We start from the raw sequence: 12,209 nt of genomic DNA on the forward strand, positions 1-12,209 counted from the left end.
ATTTCCTCATATAATCTTCTTTATGGGTGGCCACACTAAAGACTAAGCTCTTTAGCACCTATATAGTACCAAGTATTATAGGATAACTTAATAGTTAATTAACCTATATTTAGATAACTATACTCTATAATCTAATTATCCTAGATTCTTTATAGACTATAATCCTTATTCTTGGCTAATGACATCTGCTCTTTAATATCCATAAATATATTATTAGCATATAAATCTCCCAGTGAAATAGCCATTAAGAGAATATTTAGTATATAACCTAGTAATTATATAATTACTCTTCTTATTCACAGATGTCCTCTACATCTTTGCAGATGATATTAGTGGTCTAGAGGTGGTTTAAGATCTCCTTATAACTTAGACATGAATTGGCTTAAGCTCTAGCCTCTTCCCTATAGTCTAACTAAGAATCATAATGGTGGTTAACCACCACCATACCCTAAGCATCATGCACACCCTCCTAGATGAGCAAGATCTCTTATTTAAACTATAGTAAATTAATAGATTTTCTATAGTATTTAGAGATATAATAATGACTGACTTACCTTCTAATATCCTCTTCTTAAATATATATTACCTAGAACTTAAATATGTTATCTCTACTTAACTTTACTAGGTGTGAGCCACTCGCCAGCAACACTAGGCTCTGTTCTCTATAACTTACTTTAATACTTTCTTTAAGGAAGCTCTTAACTAGTTGACTATTAAGATACTTAAAATATTTAATTTCATCTATATTTTAAGACTATATAACTCACTTAATAGTATATTTGCCTCTTATATCTATAACTTTCTTATTACTATATTATAGTCATGTTTACCTTATAATGGGATTACTTTATTTCTTGGTTTAGCCATATTAATAAATGCCTATCCTCCAGAAATATATAGTAAGGGTCTATATTTAATAGTACAAATAAGGCTAATAAATCTAGCAGAATTCTGCCTAATAGATATCTACTATATACTTTATTATGATGCCTACCATTCTGCCATGTAATAGCTATATAGTACTAAGGCTTTTATAAATTAATAATCTAAATAGATTAAATATTACTTATAGATGCTCTTTAATTCTATAATTAAAAGGCTAGAATCATTATCTTAGGTTTATAAATATAATTTAGATCCATAATAGGGGTACTAGAGCTAATATTAGTCTAATATAATATGCCTTAGCTACCTGCGGCGCTGTTCTAAGCATATTCTACCTTATAGGCACTCTATATGCGACATTTATGTTAAAATATTTAGAGAGGCATCCCCAGACTTTAAGCACTAATATATTAATCACCTCTATATTTTATATAGTAGTTCTTGGCCACTAATAATAAGACTAAAGCCTTTAACTGCTGCGCCATGGATTTTAATAATTAATAATGGTGGTCCATATGAAATCATCCCTCTTAAGAACCTTAAGCTTCTATAAAATATTCTAGGACCTGATCTACCTATCTATGAGCTAATTAACCTATCTATTAAGACTAGCTTAGGTGGCTTAATCACCTTGGTGATCTTCCTTCTCCACTTAGTAGTATTATCCTATAAGACTGATTTCATAAGACTCATAAAATAAGGATTTTCTAAAGCTCGACGCCGGCGTTTACTCAAGACTTTCCTTTATGATGGTGCTTATAATTTAAATATGCTAGACAACCTCCTATAAGAATACTATAGTACTTTACAAATGTTCAATACTCTAAAGAGCCTTCATTTATTAGGGAAAGTCGCTATCACGGCGACTTCTATAAAAGATGGCAGTCCTTTCTTATTCACCAATTATAATAGTACAGCTTCCTATTATACCTAGTCTACAGGGCCTTAGGTATATACACAACTTCAACTATAAGTCACTAAAGAGCCTTTTATTTAGCAAATATACATATCTATCTATCTAATATAATATATCTTTATCTAAAACTACTAGTGCCTGGGCCACTGCAGCTGCTCCATTATATTTCTTAACCATTTATATCCCTAGAGTAGGTATATTTTAGGACGGCAGGATAAAGTGGTATAATAATCTAGTAAATTTAGCTCTTTCTAAAGTAAAACATCTTTAGCCTAAAATTCTATAGCCTAATATTATTATATCCTTAGGGACAGGCTCAGAGGACCATGGCCAGCCTATAAAGACTTTATATTTCCGCAACCTTTTAGTGGATAGATAGATATCTAGACTCTATCAGTCTTTTGTCTCCTCTTTTGACAGGAACCTTATATAGATGAAGCTATAGGACTCCCTTAATAATAGATCCTGCAAAAGATTTTTTTAATTTAATTCATCTTTTCTAGGTGCTCCACCAGCCTTAGATTATACTAATAATCTTAATTAACTTTTATAGTGGGTTCGCCTGCATCTACCCCGCCTAAAAACCTAATATAAAGCTGTTATAGGCCTATTGACTACATGCCTATTCTTTTAGCTAGATAGAATGCCTGAGTTTTCTTTAGGGCTCTATCTTTATACTAGTACTATTAGATACTATATATCCCCCTATTATTTAATTAGCTGTTTAGAGTTAATCGCACCAACAGTCAAAGCATTCTATAAAGATAATATAAGCCTAGGATTTAGCTTATCATTAAAATATATATGCTCTACCTGCCATCACTTCTCACTACTAATATAGTTCTTTATTTATGATCTAGGAGAGGAAATTACTCTATTACTATAGATTAGTCTAGAATTCTATTAACTAAGTATATTCCCTAATAATATGTAGTGGTTTATTAAACAACAGAGCTTAGAGTTAAGCTTTAGAATACTAAATCATAGAATTCTACTTTAGATATATTGCTTAAACTGCACACAAAAATCTAGCCAAGGATAAAAAAGAAAATATGTAGAGATATAACCCCAATCATTTATTTAGTGCCTTTTCTAGGATATTAATATATTTTAAAGATGTATTATTAAGGCTGGCTAAAGTCTTCTTAAGTTATTTATTCTATCTTTAAAGTTCCTTAATATATTCTTAGTCTTTTAGATATGCTTTCTGGGTCTTATAGAGTTTAATAGAAAGCTTTAGCATAAGGTCTTCAGTAAGGGACAGTCTCTTAGAGGGTTTTATAGTAGCTTTTACAACTTTATTAGTTTAGTTTTTAGTTAATTAAAAAACTATTAAATTACTATATACATAGCTTTTAAGACGCAATGGGAGGGATAGGTAAGAAGATAAAATAGAAATTAGTAGCAGGTATTAGGAATAAGAGGGGGGATAGGAGAAGGGGGGGAAGACCTAAGACTTATAGTATATATATTAAAGAGTAACCCCCTTATGCTATAGTTTCTCCTTCTGGCGCTTATAAAATACCATGCCTATGGTCAGTATTTAAAAGGGTTAAATCGCCTTAATAGTAAGTAAGGAATTAACTTCCCTATTTAACTTATAAATAATCTAGGATAATGGGCATATATTTTAATAAAGAAGAAATAAAGTAAATACTCTTAAAGCTTAATGACCTCCCTCTAGAAGATCTTTTTCTCTATAGATTTTATCTAATATCTTGGGTAGTAGGTCTTAATAAAGACTCTTATACCCCTCCCCCCCTAATGCTTATCTAGGATGAAGGAAGCGAGGACATTAAAGACACTACTTAATATAAGCCTTATTACTAGGAAACTAAGAGAGGGGTCTTAGAAAAGCAAATTAAGGAGTTATAAGCCTTATATACTATTATTAATACTTTCTCTTCTAGATGCTAACTTCTATTAGAATTGACACTTTATATAGGTACATTTAGTAGAGTACTCTAATTAAGGTTGCTAAGTAGTCATTATAGTAAGGTTAAACATATTATAGTATATTTAGCTTCCTTAAAGCCATAGACTCTAGAAGTTGCGGAAGCTCTTAATAAACTTGGGGAGGCACCTCCCTTAGTGACAGACTTAGAATCTTTATAGTAAATATCTTAGGAGGATGCTGTAATATAATTACTATATTTAGATACTAGGTTTTCTCTATATTAAATAGGCTAAGATATAAATAGAAAGGTGCAGTGAGTGACTGGCTACCTAGATAGTTAACTATAGACTAACTAACCTCTTTTAGGTACAATATAGATATAGGTGCCTAAATACTAAGATAGGTGGATACTAGCTATTTATTATCTATTACTATAGTATCGCCTCTATAATATTTCCCTAGACTTTTTCTCTCTTATTCTGGAAAAAGGATGCCTTACTATATTCATACTTATCTAATATGCCACCTAATTACTTTACCCCTTAAGCTCCTTTATCTAATACTATAAAATCTATAAGATCTAGATGACTTTTTTGCCTTAATTTATACTTGCTGACGCCTCTTTATTAGTTTCTAAGGAGTATAAAAAATAATTATTATATTAATTCTATTAGGATATGTCTGTAAAACTAGCTAAATCCTCTATAACCACAGTCTCTATAAACTTCTTAAACAACTATAGCTTCTTATTAAATAAGATATTATATAAAGGGATATTGTGCTTTCTATCTTTACAGCTAGATAAGAACTATTTAGGTCTAGAAAATATAAAGACTTACTAATTCCCTTTAGGAGAGCCTTGGCATGGTCTTTAGTCTTAAATAATCATAAGTCTAATACTATAAACCTTCTGAATCAGCTTTTAAATAGATAATAACTATTTATCTAATTATAAAAGCTATTATTATTTCCTTTTTAACCTATCGCGGCGCTTCTGGTATAACTTATTAATAAGAAGGATAGATAGATAATTAGGTCTATCCTATAGGTCTTTAGACTATATAATTTTAAGCGCCTGCCTCTCCTTAAGATTATAGAAGAAAGATAAGATTCTATTTATATTAATCTAGATAATGTTAAGTGAGCTCACCTTCTAAGGGAGGGAATAGTGTTTAAGGAAAAGGTAATTATTATAGGTAGAGAGCTAGGCCTTAGGTTATCCTATTAGTGAGTTTAGTATTAAATAGTAGTTTAAGATAATCTATTCTTCTCTAGACCATCCTTAGTAGTAGGGCCAGAAAAGGGTCTATAGTTGACTACTAGGTAAGTAGTAACTCTAATAAAAATCTATATAAATATAAATACTCTAATAGTTTAATTAAATTATGAAATAGGGGTTTTAAGCAAAAGGTTAGGTGATATAAATAAAATTAGGTAATACTTTAAGTAAGCAGCAGGCCTATCCTCTTTATATAACTTCTATTTAGTATTATCTACCTTTACACTATATGCTAGAATAATGCTAGTTAAATGATATCTCCTATATAAATTTATTACTTATTCTTAAGCTAAAGATAGAGAGGTTAATATTATTTATTAACTTAACTATTAGTTGCAGCAAAATATATTCTTTAATTTTATTTAAGCACGCCTTCATCTAATTAAAATATAAGTAGCCCATTATTTATAAGTAGACCCAAGTAAATATTATACCTCTATAGATAATAATTAGATATATAGGAGCTTTAATCTCTGTGTTCCTATAATAGTTAAGGGGTTTAGGTCTGTTATAATTCACTTCCCTCTTCTATACTATATTAGTGAAAACCCCTACCCTAGTAATAATAATGAGAAAGTCCTTTGTAAAGCTAGTATATATACTTGGATATAGAACTTTTATCCTTTAATACTAATTCTACATTTACATGGGTTCAGCTTGGATACTGGTTAGAGCGTAAGAACTTAGTGATCATAGAAAATTATTTACTAATTATGCTCAACTAGTACACCACTCTTAAATAATTACTACTCTTTTAATATATATTCTAATACTCTTGCCAGTGGTTCCTCTCTCTTTTTAGATATCTAGCCCCCTAGTTCATTTAAGATAGCTATGACATTAGTAATAACCTTAGACTATATCTACTTATTAACTATATACTAGAGGGAGAAATACTCTTTAAAACCTAGCTATACCTTAATACTTAAAGGGAGCTGCGTGTAAACCTTTTCCGTGATCTAGCAAGAATAATACTTAATATAAGTTAATATAAAATCCCTAAGATTAGCTCTTTTATTATTAATAGTAATAGTTATCTATAACTAGCAAACAGGCCTCTAACATTGATGCTATATAACCTAGAAAATAAAAATATCTTAGTTAATATGCTAAAGAATCAAACCTTAATAAGTGTTAATATATATATTAATAGTCTTCTACTTTACTATAATAATTAACTATATTTTTAAGTAAACTCTATAAATAATATTAGCGACTGTGTTTCTTAGATGACTGCCCTTATCTTAATAAGGACTATATAGCTATAGTTCTTTAACCGCCAGCTTAATAATAGTCCCTTTATCTTTTGTTTAATAGATCTACATCTAAGTAATATTCTTATTAATAAATAATGGTATATTAAGTATGTTATTAACTTAGAATGGGCTAGCTCTCTTCCTATTGAATTTATGCGCACTCTAATATAGCTAACTTACTAAGTGATTAATAAAATTGATCCTAACAATTATGACATACTGCGGCAGGAATTCATAGAGGTATTTAAAGAAGAGGAATAAAGCTACTTAGCTAATTATAATCTTAAGTAAACAATTATCATGTAATAAGGCTAGAAGTGAGAAACCTTCTGGTATACAGCTGCGCTAAGAAGTATAATAGGCTTATATATAATCTTTTATAATAGGATTTAACAAAAATATTTAAGAAAATATACTAAGGATCTAAACTTCTTTCTTTTTATTTCCCAGTACTAGGGCTTCAAGAGGTCAAAATTCATTAGAGCGAAACTTCAGGATAAGGCAGGCTATAATAAGAGGCTTTAAGAAATGTTCCTATATAATAATTAACTATAGTAGTATAAGATTTTATTTTATTATTAAGAGTTGAAACCTATGAGATGTACCTAGGGCTTATAAGCTAGGCTTCTTTCCTTTTGCCTTATTTTCTAAGTCTAGGTTATTAGTATGAAGTTTAGCCTAAAGAGCTCTTTTAAGGGCTGCTTCAGCATTTATAAATTATTTTTTTTTGGCAGCATTAACAGATAATAAGAGCTGACTGAATACTTAAAGAGTGCCTTTCTTTCTTATTTATACTTCTTAAACAGTAGCATCTTTATAGTCATTAGAGGAGATGGAACGTCTATCTGCCATAGTTCTAAATATATATAGAAATAGAAGAATCCTTTAATAAAAAGGTAAGCTCTATATTTACTATATTCTTAAAAAGAGAGATTTATTTATATGCGTTGCCGCCAGCCGCAATTACACTAAGGCCTACCCCACTTATAGACACGCCTACATAGGACTAATCAAGTTAATAATCAAGATTCACCTATAATTGATCTATAACCATTAGCACTAAGACTAAAGCGGCGATGCTCACCTACTAAATTAAGAAAGGAATCACTAGATTAATAAACCCCCCCAAAAAAACCTCTTTATAATCTATTAATCCTAATCTTCCCTAATTGTAAAGATGCCTCATTATTAGCTTTAATTATCTCTAAAATATTCCTTACTTACTCTGCCTTTTGAGCTCCTCTATCTAATCCTAAAAAACCTACATGACCTTAATGACCTCATCTCCATGACTTGCACCTGTCGAAGCCTTCTGATATATTTCTAAGAAGCATAAGAGATAGTCATAAAATCAATTTTATTAAAATATATAATTAACTAATTTATTAATAAGTATAGTCTTCTAAGCCAGCTGCGGCTCCTTATCTGATGAAACACTATTAAAAGAGATATTATATATTCTATTTTTATGGCTAAATAAAATAAATAGAGAGTAAAACATTAAGAAGAATACCTCATCTTATTTAGAAAGGCTTTAGCATGGTCCTTAGTCTTAAATAATTACTAGTCTAATGCCATTGATATTCTAAGAAAGTTATAAAAGGGAGAGTAACTATTCACCTAGATAAAGTTAATGAATCCTATTCTACTAATCGGAAATCTCCTGATATAATTACTTAATGAGAATAAGGGAAATAAGGATATAAGAGAGCAGTTTATAAAGGTGTTAAGAATGGAATACCATTATTATACTAACGCCTACATTTATATATATGAGAAAGGGAAGAAGCGCCTAAACCTAGACTTAGCCAAAAGTGAAAAACGCATGCTTTCAACATAGGGAATACTTTTTTAGGATAATTATATTATTATTAGATCCTTAGCTAATTAAAGGAAATCCTGCTTAATAATCTCTACCTACTTTAAAGCCAACTCCCTTATAACTTAGATATAAGGTTTAAGACAGTAAGGCTCTAGTAAAAGTTTTAGGAAGTCATCCTGTAATAGATCCTTAACTAACTTAGATCTAGTAGAGTTTTAAAAGTTAATAAGAGCAGCATCTTATATACTACTAGATAGTCTATCTTTCTTCTATAAATAAGTAGTCAGCTCTAGATACTCAATAATAAGAATCCTAATAGACTAGATATTATATTCTTATTCTTTATAATATAAGCTTTTCAGTAGACTCGTCCTAATATTAGCTAGAAATAAAGTTAGAAGTTTTAGTACCTAGATAATGCACCTTCTTACTTATTTTGACTAAGTCATTAGTTAATAAAAGCACATTCTCTAAACTTATGTCACCATAAGGTATTTTTAATATAATATAGATATATTAAATCCCTATTAATAATTTATGACAGAGTGCTGCTAGTTTAAATAACTTAAACTATCTAAAGGGCGTTATGAAGACTTGGGCTAACAACACATTTATAACTTTATAGAATAAGAATAGACTATCATTATAATAGAAAGTATTATAAAGCTAAATAAGGTTCTTATAAGAAACAGCTATAAGTCTTAAGACTTAATCTTTACTATATACCTTCACCACCTTTATAATGGCCTTAGAGAAAGTATTATTCTTGCTGTATATAAGAAATGCCGGGCCTACTTAGTCTAATTTAAATATCTTCTAAAAAAGTTTCTATAGGTTAAAGGTCTCTATTCTAATTAAAAAGACTGCTAAGGCCTGTGGCTCCTTTTATAATTTTTAGATAGGCTATCTATATATCACCTGCTCTTATTCATTAAGTAAATGCTTTAGTACTAATAGTCGTCAGATATTCCTAGTATATAGAAATATTAATAAACAACCATTGTCTGACTCCATAATACAAGGACTTGGCCCTTAATAAGGGATATAGGGAGATTAGTAGGATTATATAGAAAGAAAAAGAAAAAAGAAAAAACTATGGCATTTAAAAGTTATGTCTTCTAACTAAACTACTTAGTACCTATATACTATTAAGCAACCCTAATATGCTCCACCTTCCTCCGCTTCGCCTAAAAACCTTCCTAGGCTGTCTAGGGTTAGAACTTAAGCTTATGATAATTAACTCTCTTATTTAAATATAATATTAAGTCTCTCAGTTTATCCTGTTTTTAAGCATTAGTAGATATTAAATAAGTATTAGTATCTATTAGTATATATAATAATAATCTATTTACTAGTAAAAAGCAGTCTCCCATCATTTCGCTGCAGCTCCTTATTAAGGACTCTCTTTATATTAAGTTTTCTATAGAATAATACTCCTCTTCTATTATGCCGTACTGTTTAACCGCCTTTATATATTATATTAAAGTAATTAAGGATATAAAGAGAATACTGGAATGCCTTCTAGCAGCAAAGTAAGTAAGGAGTATTTTTTAAGGTATAAATTAGACCTACCTAGTTATCCTTATCTTTTATGAGTAGTTAGTCTATCTAGGGGTAAATCTAGTCTTTATGGTCTTTACTAAGTTAGCTTCCCCTAATAAGTAGAGAGGGCCATATATATTCTTCTTTAAGTTCTTAGATTAATAAGATCTATTGTCTCTACACCCCTATCTATCTTAAATAATACTATATAATCTCCTTTATATAAGGCAGTAGTGTGGTGATTCTAATGCCAGTTGTAAATATTATAATATAGTTATAGGGAGCAGTATTTATATAATAGCTATAGGGTCCATTAATAAGTAATCTAAGCTGATTATAACTATATGAAGTAAGGGTATTAGTAAAGCTATGCTTAACTTTAGCTAGAATATATACTTTCTTTACTTTCCCATCTAGTCTGTCTTCCCACCATATAATAGTAAAAGGGTAGGACTTGGCGAAAGACAGAGGTCTCACCCCTGGGGCTTATAAGTATATATACTATCTAGCTTATACCTTCTAGGTATATGGAAGCGGGAACTTTAACTCTATGGCATCTCTTAACTTAGTGTAGTCTATAAGTATAAATACTCTACTAGATAATATATAGAATAGTTACTATAGTAAATACTATATTATGTTGAATAGTAGTAACCTAGCAGTAGTAAAAGTGGAGATAGCGGCTAGCCCACCATTTTAGTATAAGTATAGCTAAATAGTAATAATCACAAGAATATAAAGCAGTAAATGGCCTTTTATGGCTAGCTTATATATCTACTTATAAATCTAGGAGAAGGTAAGAGCTGGCAGAAAAATAAGGGTGATAGCAGCTATAAATCTATATCACTAGAAGGCGTCTATAAGGTTAAAAGTAACATTTTACAAGGCAAAAATCACATGGAGGGTTCCTTAAAGAATTAACATAAAGCCAAGAGAATGATGTAGATGATGATATATAGCAAGTGGGAGACTAAGAAGATCTACACTAATATATGGGGTAAGGTAAAGTGAAACTAAATTAAGTATAGCTAGGGATCCTGCTTGGGCACATGCCACTTAGAGGCTATAGACTCTAATAAAGTTGCAGGTTAAAGTGCCCCTAATGAAGAGAATATAAAGAATAACCTATAGGTGGCTAATAGGCCCCCAGAATCGTTGGCGCTGAATAATATATGGAAGTATAAGATATCTAGTAAAAAATAAAATTATATATAGGTTAAGTAAGAGAATGATACCTCCTATAAGTCTTTATAGAAAATAGAGGGTGATTATACCACTAGTAATAAATATATAGATAATAAGAGCCTCCATAATTAAGAACTGACACTTAGTTATAGATAGCTATTAAAAATTTATATAAGTGAAATAGGTAATAATTTTTCTCTCCTCTTTAATTGCGTGGTCCTCTTGACCTAAGATTATAATGCTTTTACTAGAAATAGTAACTTATAGTGCTTAAAAAAGGGATGAGAGAAATAAAAAAAATGTGGTCTCTACTTATTAATATAAATTAATAGTAAAGAAAGTGATATATTATTTTATTAGTAGATTTTATTTAGCACCTTCTAAGACAAAATGCTGTCTAACTAAAATTCACTCATCTAGGATAACTCAGAGAGCCGCAATTCTCCTAAACACACTCCTTAGAGTGAAAAACGTCTAGCCCATGGTCGCTAGTATAATATAAAGAAGAAAATAAAAGCCGCCTAAGAATAGTTCCGCAGAGGAAAAGAAGGAGTCTTCTAGAGATTAAATAAGCTTTTTAATAATAGAGTTAAGGTTGAATAAGATTGTTATGTCTATGTTTTAATCTTTAATAGTAAAACGCGCGGGGGCTAGGGGAAGTACTATATATATGATTCTTATCTAGAGGAGCGCTGGATTTCTTTAGCTAAATAGGTTATAAGTATAACAATCTATAAAATTAGCTAAAAATCTAATTATAATTATAGGTATAATACTGGCCTTTAACTATAAAGACTACTTCTACTCATTTTGCTAATAATAAATGTAAGAAGGTAAAGACTACTAAGAAGCCTCGCCGTGGGCGTTTATTTACAATCTCTAGACCACTATATTTTATAATTAAGGATAGTAATGTCTAAAAGCTTCTTTATATAATACTATATTATAATAGTATTAAAAATCAGATTTACCTCTACACTCTTTTATGTTTATTAGAGTGAGATGTGTGATTATCATGATATAGATTTATTTTATTAAGTAATCCTTATTATTAGAAGTCCATATTAGTCTATAGGGTGAGCTAGAATAGATTAATACTAGCAACAATTTAGACATGCTGCAGAGATGTTAAAGCCTATATAGGTAGAGCTTACTAGGGTTTTCTCTATATAGGATAAGTATAATGGTTAGATAATTTAATCCTGCCAATAAGATGCTATTATATCCTAAAGTGCCTTCTTCCCTGGATTTAACTCTAGATCCTTCCTATACTAGGCAACTTTAAGTAGATAGTCTATTTAATATGCTCTATAGCATGGTGTCATACTAAAGAGCAATATTAGGTACTTATAGATATGACTTATAACTATTAATTGAATATATAAAGGCTCATTGCTTATAATCTCTAGATGCCATCTCATATCTCT

The 12,209-nt window shown here is 30.0% G+C and overlaps 1 protein-coding gene across 1 annotated transcript; it reads left to right on the forward strand.

The window, feature by feature from the left end:
- Positions 1–5,439: 5,439 nt before the first annotated feature.
- On the forward strand, positions 5,440–5,589 carry ASPZODRAFT_70791 (hypothetical protein; the record flags this gene model as incomplete). Its single annotated transcript, XM_022729701.1, has 1 exon — positions 5,440–5,589. A coding segment is annotated over one exon (150 nt), but the record flags the coding sequence as incomplete, so codon positions are not given.
- Between the last annotated feature and the right edge of the window lie 6,620 nt (positions 5,590–12,209).

This window comes from Penicilliopsis zonata (assembly GCF_001890105.1).
Source record: "Penicilliopsis zonata CBS 506.65 unplaced genomic scaffold ASPZOscaffold_12, whole genome shotgun sequence".
Lineage (NCBI taxonomy): Eukaryota > Fungi > Ascomycota > Eurotiomycetes > Eurotiales > Aspergillaceae > Penicilliopsis > Penicilliopsis zonata.